The 20576-nt window shown below is 30.7% G+C and overlaps 1 protein-coding gene across 8 annotated transcripts in view; it reads left to right on the top strand.

Annotated features, from left to right (window-relative positions):
- The window catches only part of Pcdh11x (protocadherin 11 X-linked), a 650410-nt gene that overhangs the window by 439884 nt on the left and 189950 nt on the right, over positions 1-20576 (top strand). For all 8 annotated transcript variants that reach the window (XM_071606439.1, XM_071606438.1, XM_071606436.1 and 5 more), the window contains one exon: positions 3486-3684. In XM_071606439.1, coding sequence (XP_071462540.1) covers positions 3486-3684 — 199 coding nt within the window. The remainder of the gene's footprint in view (positions 1-3485; positions 3685-20576) is intronic.

Below are 20576 nucleotides of genomic sequence, written 5' to 3'. Positions count from 1 at the left end.
AGTTGTCCTGGGATAGGTTATCATTTTACTTAAATTGCCTTGCTATTTTCTGTGTAGATAAACAAGTGAACAGAAAACTCCATTTCCTTTACATCAAAAAGTAACATGTACTTCTCTACTTCAATTATTTGGCCCAAACATACTTGCTATCCACTGGGAATATCAATTGTTTAGATATATGAATGTTTAAGCAGCACATCTTAAATTTCAGATTCATTTTTTGTCACTAGTGTTTTCTTATTTATATATTCTATTTTCTAGATCTAATGTTTTTAAATGCTTTAAATGATAAAAAGTATTTATATGCATGTGTGCACACATACAGACACATGTTAGACATATAACATATTATGTGTCCAGAATATACATACTGAAATATATTACTTGAGACTTAACAGAAAATTAAAATATCCCTGAACAGTTACTTCTTGTTGTGAAAGCAATTATAAATTAGTCTCGTGCCAAACTGGTTTATTTAACATATATTTTTTCTTTATATGTTAAGTATTATTTTTGACTTTACATACAATAGATAATTGTAGATTCATTTCTAAACAATAATTTTTTCAGGCATTTTTAACAGTTGCTATTTTCCTGGTTCTTAATTTTTTAAAATTTTATATATAAATCTTGAGGTAGCTGAAAACATGTTAACAATCAAATAATTTGAGGAATTAAATGACAGCCTAAATCTAAATAAGTTTCTGGCTTATGGAGAGAGAACAATCAAAACTAGCTGTGCTGGATTGACAAAATTTGCCTTGTTGATTAGGGGTCTGCAAACTATGGTCCCAAGAGCTTGTTTAGTGCTTTTAAACTTTACACTGTAAGAAGCTAAGCTTTTTCTAAACTTGTATGAAACTGTTGCTTTGAAAGAATACAGCATGGGTTCTTATTTTGTTGCCCATGCTACTAAATATCTTTAGTACTAATAATCAGTAGGGTAACTGACAGGCAAAGGAATTCATGTATCTCAAAGCTCTCTAACATGACTCAATGGTTACCTGACTGATAGATGTAAACATCAAAAATCAGTGTGCCATTCATATTATGGCTTTATTATAAACATGATTATAAAATACATAAAACTTTTATTTTCCTCTTTTCAACATCTGTTTTCATATACAAAGATTAATAGAAAGAAGGATATTGAGCAACCAAAAGCACAGAAAGTGATTTCAGCCCTATAATTTTCCTAAGCAATGTTTTTTGTTTTGATTTTGTTTATTTGTTTGTTTTGTACTAGGAATTGAACTCAGGGGCACTCAACCACTGAGTCACATCCCCACCCCAGCCCTATTTTGTATTTTATTATAAACAGGGTCTCACTGAGTTGCTTAGAACCTTGCTTTTCCTGAGGCTGGCTTTGAACTCTCAATCCTCCTGTTTCAGCTTCCTGAGCCACTGGGATTATAGGTGTGCACTACTGCGCCTGGCCTGAGCAATGTTTTAAATCCTAGAAGGTTCACTGTAGTTTAACCACATAACACATTCAGTGTCACTCTCCATGGCTTCCTTGTGATATAACACATACAACAAAAACATAATAAAACAATTCAAAACCAAAAAAAACTGCCTTCTGAATTTCTTAGTATAACTGTTTCAACAGGATTTTCTATTATTCAGATGATTTTCTGCATGACTAATTCTTCTAAGTATTACCTCAACATCACCATCCACTCCTTACAAAATTATTATGATATTTGAATAAACATCAGTATAAATTTATATTTTTACAAATATAAAATAAGCAGACTCTCATTAGAAAGAATGATTCTATGATTGTAAACATATTCCATATATTATATATTACATATATATTAGTAATTTCTTCATATTTTTTGAAAATTTAACATATAGATAATGACTATGAATAAAGGCACACTCAAATTTGCTCCTTAAATATTATATATATCCATAAAGTTTATTATATATTATTATACTGAAAAATGAAAACAAATATTTTCATATGTCCATTGGAAAGAATCTCTCAATGTCTAACCTGAATGTTTGAAAGCATTTTCATTCTGACATATGAATGTCTAGTACCTAAATTCATGTGACTTTTGATGTATATAAATAATTGTTTCTAATTGATATATTTCATGCTTCTAATAGTTTAGTGTTTTGGTTTATCTGCTACATCACAAATCATGCCTATTTTGGGGGGAACATAGAAACAAATAAGTGTCTCAATTTTTTTTAGGTTAGGAATATGGGCAATGAATACCAGAAATGACTATCTTTGCTCCAGAATGACTGGTACCTTGAATAAGTTGGTCCAAATTTTAAAGGTGGCTCCAATGAGGTTATCAGCAGGAAGTCTAAAACAAATTCTTCAAATACACATGTGACACCTGTGCTGGTGTGGCTAGAACAGCTGGGCCTCTCTGGGCAGTGTAATTTCTTCTTATATACTCATTCTACATGGCTGGTTGAGATTCCTCAGAGTATGGCTGTCTCCCAGTAGACAGACATCTTTCAATGTAACTTGTCTTCCCCATAGTGAGTAGTCCAAAGAAAGGAAGGCAAAAACTGTAAGGTTTGATTACACAGGCCTGTCTAGATTCAATGGGTGGAAACTATATACTGGTCTGAATAGCAAGAGGTAAGGTTCATTAGGAAGATTGTCTTCAGAGACTACTGTGTGTAGCAATATTGAAATGCAAATGCTGCTTCATCTGGTGCCGGTATCACCTTTCTTAGGTATCATAATCCTCTTATTTTTGAAATAAATGCTTTAACTTTATATTTTATATTCTGCTATTATTACCATCATATATATGTGTGTGCATATATATATATATTTATATATGCACGCGCGCACACACACCCACACACATATATATAGCTTGTTTTTATAGTTCCCATCAACTGTTAAAATTGTTATCCATACCATGTGACTATTATTTGTGTTTTTTAAGAGTAAAATCAATTTAAATGAATTCTAATCAAATATCTTCCCTAAGATTATTCTAAAATATGATTTGTACTTTTAATTTTTAAGCCTGCAGGATTAAGTAAATTTGATTTAAGTAAATTTGATTTACTGTTTTGGTTTACCATAATCTTACAGATAAAGCAATATTTTTAATATTTATTTATGTTTATTATCTTAAAAAATTAATTATTGCCAAGTGATAGCAAAATAAATGTACATTTCAATGATGATCAGGATTTCCTATGTGCCCAAATACCTATAAAACCTGATAGTGTCAGGTTTTATAGGTATTTGGGCACAACAAGTTGACATTCTGAATTTGGATATGCCCTGGGTAGATACACAATAGAAGCAACTCTGCTGCCTGGTAAAGCAGGTTTGAACACAGATCTGCCTCTTCACAAAAGCCTGAAATTGTTTGTAACCCAGGATAATGTTAATATGGCTACACTAGATAGCTGAATAATACATTTTCTAAATTGGGTGCATTAAGCAATTATTTGGATCATTGCTGAAACCCTATAATTTTCTTTCTATTTTTCAGTCCCAGCGACGTGTCACATTTCACCTACCAGAAGGCTCTCAGGAAAGCAGCAGTGATGGTGGACTGGGAGATCATGATGCAGGCAGCCTTCCCAGCACATCCCATGCTCTGCCCCTTGGCTATCCTCAGGAGGAGTACTTTGATCATGCTGCACCCAACAACCGTACTGAAGGAGATGGCAACTCTGATCCTGAATCTAGTAAGTAATCACTTTGCCAGTCTCTCAATATGAAAGGGTTTACTGTATTTGAAAGGGAGGGGAGATAAAAAAAGGAAAGACAGTGCAATGAATCTGACATAATTTTACTGTGTACATATATTAGTACACCATAGTGAATCTCATCATCTTGTATATCAATAAGAATGGATCCTGTGTAAAGCAAGGATACATTCTATGCTTGTATAATTATGTCAAAATGCATTCTACTTTCATGTGTAACTAAAAAGAACCAATAAAGAAACAAGTCAAACTGTCATGGCTGTAATAGTATAGAACAGTTTATTATGTTACTATGAATAATAACATTCTTAAAAGTAAACATAAAAAATTAGGTAGATAACTTAAAGGCAGGAAGTGATACTATTCAAAAAGTGTTAACATAGCTATTCTAAATGAAATTTATCATGAAATGCATAATACTTTATTTGGACATAGGTGGGATTTTCCATTTATGTATACACATATATAATCAAACATTTTATTTTCTTTCATTCACTTATTTAAAAAATGGACTACAATCACATACTGTTCAGATTTGGTCTCCAGACAAAAGGTACAAAAGCTAAGTTTTACAAATTCCAAAGATCTTGAATTCTTAAAAAGGATCATGAATTTGACATTAAAAATTTCATTGTATTAATTATCATAAACATATAATGTGCATTCTTCTGCCTTATAATTTGAAGAAATAAAAATTGATAAAGTATACATGTCTTTGAAGATTATTAAAATTCCAAAAAATTATAATCTGTCCCAGATATTAATTATGCACATAAAATTGAGTATGGAGGGCTGGGGTTGTGGCTCAGTGGTAGAGTGCTCCTATTGCATGTGTGAGGTACTGGGGTTGATCCTTAGCACCACATAAAAATATATAAATGAAATAAAAGTATAAAAAAATTGGTATAGAATAAAGAGCATACCATATATGTGATAGAGAAGAATGGCAGGTATAAAATCACGAAGAATATGAAGAAATGGACCAAGTAACCAGATAATCATATCAAATAAGAAATATAATTTAAAAATATTAAAAGGTTATATTAAGCATTATGGATTATATAAATTTAAATAAAACATGCAGATTTTAGAACAAAATGGCTTCCTTATCGTTGTAAGAGAAATAAATTGATTAAACATCAAGGTATAACCTAAAACTAAACATACAGAATGAATGATAAATTAGCATCGACTTTTTTTTTCTTTGCAAGTGTATATGTGGGATACTAAAGGTGTTTACAATATAAAAGTACTAGAAAAATTCGAGAAACCCAGACAAAAAAGTTCTAAACATCTACTACTATCTCCATTTTAAATTTTATACTTAGAATAAATGATTAGTATTAATTTTCTTTTTGGGGAGTACTGGGGATCGAATTCAGGGGAACTCAGCCACTGAGCCACATCCCCAGCCCTATTTTTATTTTATTTAGAGATTGGGTCCCACTGAGTTGCTTAGCTCCTTCTTTTGCTGAGACTGGCTTTGAACTCTCAATCCTCCTGTCTCAGCCTCCTGAGCCACTGGGATTACAGGCGCACGCCACTGCGCCTGGCAATCAACATTAATTTCAAGGATTACAAATTGACTGTAACATGCATCATCAGTTTACCTCATTTACATTGTACAATACAGCATAATAACTTTTTTTAGAAATACAGAGCTGTGATTATATAATTTACTACTATAATAACTCAAAGCCAATCTCTAATAAGAACATGGTTATAAGTAACAAATATGCATTAAGCATAGGTGTCCTTGATTTCTCCCCTTCATAAATTACCATTTTAATTACTGACCTATTGTCACGAGCAGCTTCCCAGCCTTGTCTGGTTACCAGGAGTTCCCTTCCGGATATCTGCACTGGACCCCGGACCACGACGTACGCGAACACCAAGCACGAACTCGATTGCCTTTTGAAATGCTGGTTTATTCGCACACCACACAAAGCAATACACGAGGTGGCTGGCACACAACTGCACGATCTTACTCTCAGGCGACGAGAGTTAGTTGTGAGCAATTACATGGAGTTTCCCCCGCGCTTATATACTTTACAAGTTGTTCATACCTAACTTATCTAACATAAGCATACTGCCTGACTACTTTATTATCCTATGACCACAACTTAGAAGGTTACATCATCCACACTCAAAAAGGTTACATCATCCACTTATCTAACATAGACACACTCTCTGGTCATCTTGTGACCAGCACTAAAAAGTCACTGAGTTACTGCAAAGTCCAAACAAGTCCAAACAAGTTCAAACAAGTTTCTCTGCTGATCCATGCTGACCCTTCATTCCTGATGTTTTACTCCTGTCACCTATCAGACCATGTTAATGGATAAGAATAGAGAGAATAATTATTTTTGTAAACTAGAAATAATTAATTCCTTTTCATATAACCTATGTTACAAAGACACTTTGATATAGAATTGCACAGCAACATTTAAAGAATAACTCAGAGTAAACATCCATGGTTCTAACCCTGAAATAAATTTTAAAATTAAATGAGACCAAATTAGAATATATTTGATAGTAATATGAAAATAAGTATACATTAAAATTATAAGACATGTGAAATTCAAAATACCTTTGTTGAACCAAATTATATCTAGTATTAAAAGTTGTTTAAATTATTTAAATTCAGTATTCTTTACAGGAATTGATTTTATTTTTAATTAATTATGTAAGTATCATCAACAATGTATTAGCTGACATATATACAGGGTTTTTTATTTTTATTTTTTTGAGGCTTGTTTCTTCTAGTGACTAAATATTTCTCTGCTCTAATCATATTGACACAATTATTTTGAGTGTGAGTTCTTTTATTGATATTTACTCCAGAGGATGAAGCAACTGTAAATTACAAGTTAATAAAGAACTATGATAAATAAGCTCTATTTTTTAAATGGAACTGGCCATAAGCTATAACATCAGTAAGACAAATACTACATTTTAACAGTTATTTTAATAAGTTTATACGAAGTATAGAAATATTTAAAACTGAATTTGTTTCTGCAAAAGGTTAACAATATTAAGTCAATGTTAAAAGGTTACTTTTACCATGAATGATATTAACAACCTACTTTCCTACCAAACCTGAAACCTCCCTATAAATCATGTTTCATGATAATGTTTGGTTAGGTGTTCCATTTTTTGGATGAGAAGAATTCTAGCATTTTAAGCACAGAGGCATAATAGTATTTTAAGCACAAGAGGCACAATATTTACCTTGAAGTGAAATTATGTTTTTTAATATAGCATGCTAGTGAGATTTGTAACATAGTATATGTGGTATGTATGTATGTATGTATGTATGTATGTATGTATTATGTTTTGATTAAAAAGAAAGAAAATAACTGATGCAGAATTCACCAAAGTAACTTCTTTAGGCTAATACTCATGAATCTTCCAAAAGAAAGTCTAAAGCTCTGAAATAGTACACAATAATGAGCTTTGTGACATAGAGCAGATGTCAGTAAACTGTGCAGTGTTACTCAATAGCACCACAAATAAAAATGTAAACTGTTAGAGGAAGTAAATGTTGTCCTAAAGCAATGGAATTAATTTATGCAGTTCCCATCTCATATTTTGAAATTCATTACATCCTCAATCTGCTTTCTTTCCAACTAATGAATTTCCCAAAATAGAATATAATTCTGAAATCCCTTTTAGGTTCACAAAAACAGATCGAAATAGAACTTTCATGAATAAGATTTTCCCAAAAAATTTTTGCTAGAGGGATTTATTAATACTATGTTAAAAATATAGTTCCCTGCTTGATAAGAATTGCAGATGAGATGAAGAAATTATCACAATGCATTCTGTAAAGTCTTTTGCTCAGAATACTAAATGTCCTTTTTAGATAAATGAGAAATAAGAAAGCTCAATGCAATTTTTAATTTTTCAGGAGACAAACTTAATAAAAACATATCACTCCATTTGAAGGCTTTGTGAATTTTTAAATTTCACAACTGCAATTTCCTTACTTTGTGATATTCTATGCAATTTTGTCTTCTTAGGATAGCAGTCTCATATTCCAGGAAATTCCTCCTACAGTAGCCCCAACAAATTATGTATACCATTTAAAATGGACCATAGTCTTTGAAGTTAGCTAATTTGGTAAAAATAAAACCAAACAGAAACCTACCCCCAAAATAACATTAGTGGTTGTTTTAGGTTTATTGTGCATACTGTAACAAGTAGTATCTGGATTTCAAAGACTTTCTGGAGACATATTCATGGAAACACAGTGTATAGTTCTCATAAAGAATAGGGCATAACTATATTTTGGAAATTTTAGATGTTCAGTATAGTATTAATCTAGAGTTGTGAGGACCCTGTAATCCTTAGTAGACTATTCTAAATATAATAAACTATATATGGCTCTATGTTCATGTCTATGTTAAAATATAATTTGAGAAGAGAAGATTTTAAAGTGTTTTCCAACTTTATTTTGTAAAACTTTGTTCTGGAATTACAATTCAGAATTAGTTCTGAGACTCATAGAAGTATTTGCAAATGTCTACCACATTAAACATCAGAGATTTATGAATACCTCATGCATATGAAGCCAGTGTTTGTGATTTTTTCCCCTTAAATTAAGAATATATTACTACTCTTTCACTATGGATAAATTGGAGAGAAAAGGGTAAGTACTGATTTCTACTGAGCTACTGCCATGTTGTAATTTGACTGATCATAAATAATATCCATACTTCTTAGGAAGTGAAATGATGATATAAATGGGAAGTTTCTGAAGAGCCTCAAATCTGTCTTCAGTTTACCAGCGACAAATCATTTCATTTCTGAAAAAATTCTCTAAAAGTGAGTGGGAAAGGGACTTTGATTAATCAGTGTTTCAATTTTCTTCAACTGAAAGTTATGTCACCTTCATTTTTACTAACCTCTTCATTGGGTTGGGACTGTAGCTCAGAAGTAGCACACTTACCTGGCATGTGTGAGGCACTGGTTCGATTCTCAGAACCACATATTAATAAATAAAGATCTGTCAACAACTAAGAAAAACAAATTTAAAAAACCCTTTTCATTGGATATAGTAATTTCACACAGGAAGTCCCTCTATCTGAGAATGTTATAGTTATGTCACAGTCTTGTATTTGAGCCTAAAGAAACAAAATGCATGAAATTTTTCATCAAATTTTAAAATTATTTGTTAATGTTTTTTCTTTCTTTATTATAACATACTCATTTTTGTGGTAAAAACAAAAGTCCCAAGAACATTTAAAGCTAAAGAAGTTCTATATTTAAAATAAAGAGGAATATACTTTGTCATTTACTTAAAATTGATAAATCTGCTAAAGTATTTCTCAGGTTAGCATATCTGTTTAACATTCATTTTTATTTCACTAGCTTTGGTTTGCTTAGCACTCTAATACACTACTAATTAATTCACAAAAAGGAAGTAATTAATCTTTTCCTGACAACACACTTTGATTGATCCTGTACCATAATCTAATTAATTGGTATAAAAAGTGTGAGACCAATTTGATCGACTAGAGTACTATTCAGAGAAATGCTAAATTTATTGTGTTCTGTTAAGACTGTTGACATGAATAACACTAGGGTACTTTTTAGTTGAATGTTTCATTAGTTGAACTTCTAATTTTTAAAGTAGATAATTGACAAAATTAAAAAAGCCAAAAAAATAAAAAAAACTAAAATTTTAAAAGGATCACCTAATAAAATGAATCCAAATATTTTTCCAGACAAATTTTGTAATATTAGTACCATAGGAAAAGCAGTGATCCAGAAGGATTGTGCTAGTCATTCAACTAAAAATTCAAGCATAAAATATTATTCAATTAGTTAGAATAAAATTAATATTTATTTACATATTTAAGGAAATAGTAACACTTTCCAGAGAAAAATTCTAAAATTTTTCTGAATTCACAGGTTAACAAGTATTATGTGTGGCGTGTGTGTGTGTGTGTGTTAGGTGCTTTTTGTTTGTGATTACATACAGAGGACATTCTCTCCATAAGCCACCTAATATGTATTTAAAAGGCATTGCTGAGGGACGCCACATATCAATTAGCATATTACAATTAAACCACAAAAGAATGTCATCATTTGTTAATATTGTTACATGAAATATGAAATATATTCAACCTAAAAAGAAGTTTTGTTCTTTTTAAAGGCTAATTATCCTGTCAGGCCAATTCTATCTCTTCTGGCTATATACAGATGATACCAAATTAGATGGCTAAACATTTGAGTTTTACACTGTACAATACTGAGAAAGCAATATATATTCAGATAAACCACACTTTAAATTTTGATCTTTTTCCAGGTTAGAGATATGCTGTATAATACTCTCACCATACTGTGCAGTAGCCATAATTCACAGCTCCCAGTCACTCACAACATCACAAGAGTGAACTATTCAGGCTCTATAGTATAGTGTGTTTCTAAACTATATTCATTAGGTTAGGTATATTTTATATATATATATATATATATATATATATATATATATATATATATATATATATATTTACTTACATTATTTTCAATGTAAGGTGAATTAATAAGGATGAACTCTCATCATAAGTCAAGGAAAATCTGTATATGAAAGATTCTTTCTTAAAATTGTGCAATAGTCAGATTTTTATTGCTGTGACAAACACCTGAGGAAAAAATTAGAAAAGGAAAGAATTATTTTGGCTCATGACTTCAGAGGATTTGGTTCATGGTCAGTTGGCTCCAATGCTTTGGGCCTGAGATAAGGCAAAACATCATGGCAGAAGGGAGCAACAGAGGAATGCTGTCAGCTCCTGGCAGCCAGGAAGTAGAGGAGACAGGGGAAGGTTTCAGGGACAAGAGCATGCCACCAGTGACCTCTTCCACTTCCTCCATCCATGGATCAAATGCCTGCAGTTTCCACCTCTTCCCTAGCAATCCATTCAGCTATCAGTGGATTATACCACTGATGAGATCAAGCCCTTATGATCCTATGACTTCTCAAACTTCTCACCTCTGAACATTATTGCATTGTGAACCAAGCCTTCAGTGAATGAGTCTTTTGGGAACACTTTATACCCAAACCAAAACAAACTGTATTTATTCTTAGAGACTGCACCATAATGTCAGTTCATGGAGATAAAAGTAAAATAATTTAAATAATCACAACAAACATGAAATAATGTATCCTGAAAAATCAATATGCCATTATGTCTAAGGAATGATATTATCATTATCAATGATAACAGTTATTTGAAGAAAGGGGCCAAATGTAATGTCCCTGGGTGGTGGAGATGTAGGACAAATGCCTGCTAAATTTCCTTTCCTTGCAAACAGAAAATAATATACAGTTTTATGTTGATAATGAAATAATAAAAATTCCTTCTCATCTCATTTTAATGTAATAATATCAAAGTCACTTTTCTTCCTGTTTTAGAGTAAAATTCATTACAATCATTAATATTTTTATGACTATTAGTTTATTTTAGACCTGTAATTATATAAGTAATAATATTAGAAAAGTATCTCCATATAAATAGGTTAAAAGAATGAAGAGTTTAGCCATCTGTCATTGCTTGAGAATGTAAGATACACTTGATATTAATAGGTTTGTATAATAAATGTGCTTAGGCAGATGTAAACAGTGATCAAGTGGCAGGTGTTCTGTGATGTATATTAATTTTACCGCTTAAGTGGCATACTTTAGAAAAGTCAGTCTTTTTATAACAAAGCTTATTAAAGTTTAAAAATATATCAAAATGAAAAATGTATGAAACAATTCTATCATATCTAACTCCCCTTATAAGAAATACAATAACAATATAGACCACTTGAAAAATATCTCCTAATTTGTAGTGTCTAGATTTTTTGAATGCAATGAAGGATTTGCACTAGAGATAATGTTTAAAAAAAAGTGCAGAGGTCATGGATCAAGAAGAGAAGTATATCTTTAAAGTTGGAAACTTGAACACATTTTCAGCATTCCATTTATGTGACAGACTAAGATGAGTGTTATCTTTAGTATCTTAAATCTAATATGGATTAGATAGAGGTTTATCACTCAAAAGCAGGCCTCTCTAAGTAAAGCAATCTCTTATCTTGTCTTTTCTATTTGAAAATGACAAGCACTAGGAGGTTGGCACAAGCTGCCAATTGAAAACCAATGCCATAAGGTCTGGAATGTCAGTAAGCTTCAATAACTGCTTTCAGTGATAGAAAATAGGTGGCCTTTTCTTCACAATAAGCCTTCCTCTGCTTCTAAATTTTTATTAGGCTACCTACACCATATAATAATGTTCATTTGACATTTATGTTTCTAATATTTATGAGCCACAAGGCAATTCATTTTATGACCTTCTTCTGTCTTTCCTCTTTTTCCTTACCACTCACTTTTTTTTCTCATAAGACAAGAACATTTTCCATTTGTTCCTTTTTTATAATTCTTGGAAAGTCAGTATAATCAGTAAATCAAGATGCAAGTTTTGGGTGTCTTAGAATATTTAGTGCTGTTAGTCACACACCAATTTCTTAAACATAATTTATACATTTTAATGAATAAGGAGTATTCAATGATGTATGTATAATCTCCATGAACCTACTAAGTTCTACAATAACTTGCAACTCTCATAATTGCTTGTTGACAACACTCAACATCTAGTGAATATGTCAAATAATTCATTAAATAACGAACAATTATGGACAATTTGTCTTACCATGATTTCTGCAGTTTGTTAATTTACATCTTTATTGAATGTTGAAAATGACTAATAGATACTAGAAGTGACAGTGTTTAATGAACCGATTTTTTCCTGTTTTAATGAGTAATCTCAGTTGTTTCAACTAAGTACATTATCTTCATCTGACACCTTATTTTTATAAATTTTATTTTGGAAAAAATTGCAGGATATGTGAAAAAAATCTTCAAAATAATATATATGAAATTAGCCATAGAAATTATTTTTTTGTCCTGGAAAATTCTTCTTTTGTTATTTGTATATATCTCAAAAGCCGTGACAATACTAGTGATTTAAAATATTATTTTTTGCTATCTAATTAAATAATAGTTTTAAAATATGAATGCTGACTAAAAATTTTTATCATAGTAATTTATTTTGAAATCACTATTCATGAAATCTTTTCAGTACAGAGCATAGCACACAATCTATGTTAGGCCATCCATTTATATAGTACAAGGTTCTAATCCACATACTTCATTTAACTAGCTCTGTGACCTTGGATAGAACAATTAACCTCACTGTGTCTCCTTTCCTTAGCTATAAAACTAAGGCATCATACTGATCTCCAATACACCTTCTAGGGTTATAATATTGAAACCCCAAATGGAGTCCTTGTTAATTTATTCTTAAGATGTGGCCTTTTGTATTGCCTTTGAATTTTAGAGTTCTGAGGGACGTTGGAGTTCATTTAGTCTCACAACCTCATAATGCAAATGAGATAACTGAGTTTTAGCATTTTCAAGCTACAATTTAATATTCTAAACCAAGATTTGATGTTTATCATGTTCTAAAAGAGAAGAGTCACCAATGTTTGTAAGCAGCTACCTTTTGCAATTTAAATGAAGCAACTCATTGGCAGTAAATTAGAATATAATTTAAATAGTTATCATGGCCCAAGGGGAATCTTAGATCCATATGGAAAACATCTTGTATATGTGAAAAGTCCATTTACTGAAACAAAATTTCCCCTGTAGAATATTCTACAACTAAAAGGGCAATTTGAGCATTATGAACTACTGATTTCTAAAATTACTTTGAGAGCTAAACAATGAATATTTTAGAGGAAGAACTGTATCCATGCCTAATGATAATGATCACATTGTAAAGAATGTTTACTGTTCTTCCTTGATATTTCAACATATTTAAATAGATGTATGTACTACATTAGAGCAACTTGAAATTAGAAATGAATTTTAGTAGTAAATTTTCCCTGAATATGGTGAAAAGTATATAAAGAAAATCCTAAATAGGATAAATTCAGAATCAATACATAAATATATCCCTTATCCAATCTGCTGTGAAGTCAATCTTTTCTCTCCTGAAAATCTTACGTCTTTGGTTCTGTGCTATTTCTATTGTCTAGCAGAATCATGAAGTTATAGTTAACAGGGTATTAATTTTGATAGATTCAATCTGACTGAGCTAATAATTTGTCATATACTCAAAACGTCTGGAGTAAACATTATCATAATAGTCTTTTATGGACAATGATTAGTACTGGAGATGAAAGCACTATAAATACGGGAGTTAAAAATGAACTGCACTTTATGCAAACTATAATAAGAAAAAGTTTGTCTTACATATAAACTCTATTAGTTTTTTTATATTAATTGATGATTTCACAGAAGCTGATGCTCTAAATTGGGAATCTCATGCCAAAATATAAATATTTTGAGAAAAATACTTGACTATCTTGAAAATAACACTGCTTACAGAACAAAATTTTCTAAGCAAATGAAAAATAGTGAGTTTTAATTGTCTTTAGAAGATTCTCCTCCTACTCTGAGGCTCATCAGTAGTGCATTGCAAGGCTCACTGAATGACTATAATTATTGTTTTAATTATGTAGTTTCTTAGGGTTGGGATTAGACTGTGATTCTCGTAGATTTATGCATGTAACATAATCTAAAACTGAACTGTATAATTCTTTCCTAATTGATAGTTCTATTTAACTATACCATGCCTATCTATTTGGAAAGTGTGTGTACCTAAAATGCATAAGTGTTTCTTGGCATTGATTTGAGGGAGTTATCAATTTTACAAAGGCACATAAATGCTGTCTAAATTCTTTTAAAGAATATAGGAAGAAAATTTATTTATTTTTTAAAACAATAACAAGAACTTTATGAATTCTTTGCCTAATTTATACTGTAGTTTAAAAGATACCATACTCATTAGAGATATATTTGAATTATGAATGCACCTAAAACCTTCTCATTCTTTGGATGGATCATCATGCTTTTCATTCAGCTGTTTGTGTTTAATTGTTTTTCTTTCCCACAGAAAATTTTCTGTAACTGCTACTTTTAGCAGTTAGAACTATTGTAAACATTTCTGGATTGCTAATGTTTTCTAGTGTTTCCCCTCCCTCTCAGAGTTAATGGAGATTTGAATTGGACAGGAAAACAGGAAATATTGGAAAATGTCACAAAAATATCTGCTTTTATTCAAGTAGAAAATTGGAGTTTCAGGATTCAACCAGAATTAAGACCAAATATTGAAATTTGAATTAAAGTGCCATCGTATTGAACTCTTAAGTCTTATCTTCTGAAAGAACTAGCCATTACATTTTTGCAGAACAGCTTAGTTTCTAAAATATAATATCTAAAATCCAAATATCATGGGGAAAGATCTTAAATACACTGAGCCCAATTCAATACCCATGTAACTCTTTGAAATATCCCCTCAGGTTTTAAAGGATATGAACTGTAGGGGAAAAAAAAAAACAACAAAAAAAAAAACCCTTTCATCTAGAAAGATCCCATAATGCCCAACAGTTTGTAGTGAATCTGTCTGTACACTATTACTCAAGATAGGGTAAAAGCAGACTCCTTTCAGGGTACAGAATGAAAGACCATTGCATAGGTGAAATTAATCATATACATTAAACTGAATTCTCAGAGCTGCTTTAGCAATATTATTTTTACAAAAGGAAAAAGAAATGTGGCAGAGACCTTGTTTTTTTAAAGACCTTGAATTTATTTGTTTGTCCACTCCCAGAAAAACCTTTTTTTCTGAAATTAGAAAATTTTAAGTTACATAAAATTAAAAAAAACATTAAGTTATGTAAGATGTAAATATGCTTCACACTCCCCTATTTCTTTTCATTTTCATTTATAAAGGAGAGCCCAGTTTCTGTTATAATATACATAATTAAATAATTAATTTTGAAGAAAAGCATTCCAATGAAGTAGAGTAAGATTGCCTAGATTAGAGTCTCAGCTCTGCCCCATTTACAAGTGGTTTAGCATGTAGTACGACATTTAAATTCCCTGTGCCTCAGTTTTCCTTATCCTTAAAATGGAGATATTAGTAGCAGCTGCCTCAAAGCATTCTTGTACTAAAGGAATAAATTTTCATGTAAGAGTATATTTTCTGAATATAGACCTATGTTTACAGCATTTAAAATATTTTTTCTTGTGCTAATTAATATTCTTAGGTCTTTTCAGATTTGTGTCTATACAAACCACCTGGATATATTGAAAAACATGAAACTCCACAGTTGTTTTGAGGACTTGAGATTATACTTTTTTTTCTTTTTTAAATTTAGTTTTTGGAGATTATGCATTTCTATTAAGCCCCCATTTGATATCCCTGTTCCTGGTTGGGAATCACACTTTGGGACCTAAGTCTTAACAAATGTTTTCATTAACTGATGAAAATAAACCAGTTGGCCATGATCAATTAAGGAATTAAATAACTAATAATGATCTATCAAAAAGCCTCAAACAATATTATTTTTATTTTAAGATTTATTAAATTTTACCCATACTTGAGTTAATATTACACATGCCTGTGTGTACTATATGCTTCATACCAAGGTATAAAAAACATTTTAAAAAAGCTTTGAAATTTTAGTGATTACTTGTTTCATATTTTCAATAAACAGAATTCCTTTCCTTTCTGTCTCTACTGTCCCTACACATGTACATCACACATATGCATACAAAAATACAAAAGCACCCAAGTTACTCTATCTGACAATCATTATTTGAAAAGCAATACATCACAATAATACATGACCCATCTAATCTAGGTAAAGATAAAGGCTATTTTTGGTTTTGATGTGCAACTATACACAAACTATTCATTTCTAAGAAGCTAATCAGGAGAACAACAAATAGGACTGATAGGGCATTAACAAGGTAGAGAACTAGTTGCATTGTCAAATAAAGACAACACATATCTTCTATGCATGTGAGGAGATTATGTTTCCCATTGCACACAAGCTGATTAAGAATTCTTCTGGATCATTGCTAGTGTTGATATTCTGATTTCTTCAAACAATTTTCATAATGGATAAAGTGAACAAAGGAAGCCAAGAGCATCACAGAAAATAGATGAAGAGACAGAGATGTAGTTCATTGAATGTGGGGTGTTGTACTGTTTTATTTGACTAGTTTTGCAAGTATCCAGAAAATTCTGCTTTTTGTGTAGTCCTATTGAGTCATAAAAAAGAAATGTCCTGTTGTTAAAGTCCTAATAGTTTTGGGAAGCATATTTGCTTAGCAATTCAATGTGGATGTAGTCTATGATAGGAACTTTAATTGGGTAACTGCTGATTATGTCTGAGTTTTATTTCTTTCTTTATCTCATTGCTTACTAATATATCCTAGTTTAGTTTGAAAGAGTAAAGAATTATTGACTGATTATTTGTTCCTGCATCTTGTTTTATTATCATCATTCATTTTCTTTGTAATATCCCCCTCCCAATTTGTTTTACTAGGCTCTGTGCCTCAAGTCTAATGGACATAAAATGAAGGGAAGTTGTGCTTTTAGTATGCATGAAGTTTTCTGAATATAGATGCTTTGGGGAAATTGTAGGCAGATGTCTTTCCATCTCTTACAGTGTATGGCTTTTTCTATTCCATGGCAGAAATCAAAGATGGCCAATTCTATTCAACACTGTAGCTTATTTGAAGTAAAACTTCCAAATTTATTTAATATTTTGTTTAGTTCAAATTATTTTAGGATTCTCAAGTTAGCAATCAGAACTTTTTCCAGAAATTAACAGGGGAGTTTAACAACAATAACAGCACCAGCAATTATGATCATATATTCAAAGTAAAATGTTCATGTTTAAATTTACAGACTCCTTTCTTTATGAGTTGGTAGACTGATATTTTATAAGGAATATGTTATGGCTAATTTGTAAATCAGGATTACCCTCACACTCCATGGACATACATGAAAATAAACGTTACTTCTCATGGTATGGATTAAACATATTGAAGTTGAAGCAAAATAACTCATAACAGCAAAGAATAATTAGAGTACTTGGTACTTTTATAACTTTATGAGATTTTCATAGGAATAAACCATCTTTAATATTGTGCAGACATGGCTACCAATTTTTAGTTCTATTATAAGAGCATTCCACTGTGAATTTTAAGTATATTTCTGTAATTCTCTTTATAATGACCATATTATACAAGACCAAGCGATTTCTTTGTAATATTAATGTGATTTATTGCTAGTAACTCGCGGGCAAATTGCCATTTTTTCCTAAAAATATTTTGTGCATGAGCACAAACATATATTTTCCATCAATAAAAATTAATTTTAAAATATCATATCTTGAATTTAGTAAGGAAACTGCTGTACCTCTGGAATGCTGAACACCCTATCAGACTGCAGCCTGTGCTGATTTATAAGGAGCAATTATCTAATGAAGGTAGTGTTAGGCATGCATGAGAGTTCTTGAAGAAATGATTTGTAGTTTTGACAAATTACTGTAGAATAGATGATAATCCCTCATTTGTATTCTTTTTCCTCTTCTTGAATCTACATCTTAAAGTAAATATAAAAGTGGCTTTTAAGGAAAATAATCAATTATTTGGAAAAGTAAATGGTCCTTAGATGGATACAGGAATTTATCCTAGTATCCTTCTTAAGTCATTTCTTCCTTCTTTTGAGGGATAGAATAATTTCATTAATATCTACTTACTTTACTACTGCATATTCAGTAAAGAGAACATGCTTTAAGAATAAGAAGATATAGTCCAGATTCTGTTAGTAAATATTATTTTCTTTATGTTATGTACTTGCAAAATAACAAGTGTGGACTAGCTGTACAGCTTTTCAGTTCAGTTTTTCCATACATAACAATATATTGCATTTAAATAACAATTTTATAATTTTCTATTCTGGTATATTACATTAATTTGTTAATGTTGAACAATAACTATCTGTAATGCTTGTTGCTCATGCCAAATGATTGAATCAGAATCTTCTTTCTGAGCAATAAAAATGGTGGCGAATATTAAAAATATAACTTATAGATGATGGTGAAAAGTTTAGAATATCTTAAAAAAACTCATCAGCTTAATACTGGGAGACTATATTATCCAGGTTAAGCCTCAAGGGAAATTCTGGCAGACAAATATGTTTAACTTAAAAATAAAAGAGAAACAAAGGATATGTCTTAAATGATCACAACCATTAATAAAACATATTTCTAAAAAGGATTATTAATGTACTCTACAGGTTGATTCAGTGTCAAGGATTCCTTGGTACCAAATCAATCATTTATGAGTTTGGAGAGTAGAAAAATTTCCTAGAGTACTCTCTAAAACTTAGAGTAATAGAAGTAAATGATATTACCAAGAGACTTGTTACAATATGAGAATTTTTTATTTTAATATTTTGAGGGGTATCTTAAATGATCAAAAATTAATCATTAGCTTTCAGGAACTATTTAATGAATTAAAAATATGGTAAGTTCTCTAATTGGTGTTCCTTCAAGTATGGAGGGTGAATTTGTTGGTAAAATATTAAATAAATATCCCATATTTATTATCTGCCACATAGAATTGGCTCATGCATTGTGTCATTGTAACACTGAATGCTATTTTATCAGAAATGCCTAAGGCTTTTTATGCCTTTTCTTTGTATATTTTTGTCATACACTTCTGTGTTCCTTAGAATTTTTCTTAAAAACCTTAAATTTTATAATTGCTTCTTGGGCAAATACAAGATGAGTAATAAACATTGTATTCTCAACTGATTCAGTTGCATTTGCTGTTTTCCATGTTTATTATTTCTTACCTTTTCTAAAAGTATAGACACATATATATCATCATTCAGAAATTTTTGATTAGTTGAAAAAATACTATCTAGTCAAATATTATGATGTAATATATATGCTTTTTCTTCCTATAAAACTGTTGAGGGCTTATGCTTTCTATTGGTCAATGATAAGCCTTATCTCCATGTGGGTTGTTAAATAGAGATGATTTTTTCATTAGATTTCATTGGAGGTGGGAGGAAGGATGTATGTGGTTAAAGGCAAAGTTAGTTACATAGTATATTCTTTTTAAATACACTATGCAGAAACTTGCTTCATTCAGTTTAGAACTAGTAATAGTGTTTAATGATTGTATTTTAGTTAAAATTATTGAATACAGGTAAAAAACCATAATGAATACCCTTATGTGAACACAGATATTATCTCATTGGGAACAATTAAAGATTCTAGTTATACCACACAAATATACACAGGGATATATATATATATATTTCAATAAAATTGTTTGTCTTGTGGTATTTCTGGAATGACACACAAAGAAAGTTCTTATAAACCCATGGAATATTATATTAAAGACTTATACTACATATTTGGCATATCCTCAATGCGAAATCACTTTAATATAACTTTAAATGAATTTAATTTTTTTAGAAATATAATATATGGGCTGGTGATGTGGCTCAAGTGGTAGTGCGCTCGCCTGGCATGCATGTGGCCCGGGTTCGATCCTCAGCACCACATACAAAGATGTTGTGATCGCCGAAAAAACTAAAACATAAAGATTAAAATTCTCTCTCTCTCTCTCTCTCTCTCTCTCAAAAAGAAAAAAAATGAAATATAATATATAATATGCTTAAAAATTTAATTTTCTTTTTAGAGTATTAATATGACAATTATATTATTAATTCTTAATTGAATTTTAAACACAACACCTACCATATAAAGAAAATACAGTTGTTATTCTCATTTTCATTAATTTATTTTAATGGATCATTTTTTAATGTATATACTTAAATATCTTGAAACTTTAGTTCAAGTTAGGCCATTCACCATGTTTAAGTTCCAAGGTACTGTGGAGTTTTCTGTAGAAATTATAATGGCCTTCATATTATGGTAGGGTGTTT

Source organism: Marmota flaviventris, chromosome X (genome assembly GCF_047511675.1).
Source record: "Marmota flaviventris isolate mMarFla1 chromosome X, mMarFla1.hap1, whole genome shotgun sequence".
Classification (NCBI taxonomy): Eukaryota; Metazoa; Chordata; class Mammalia; order Rodentia; family Sciuridae; genus Marmota; species Marmota flaviventris.
This window is presented reverse-complemented; position numbering and strand designations above follow the sequence as displayed.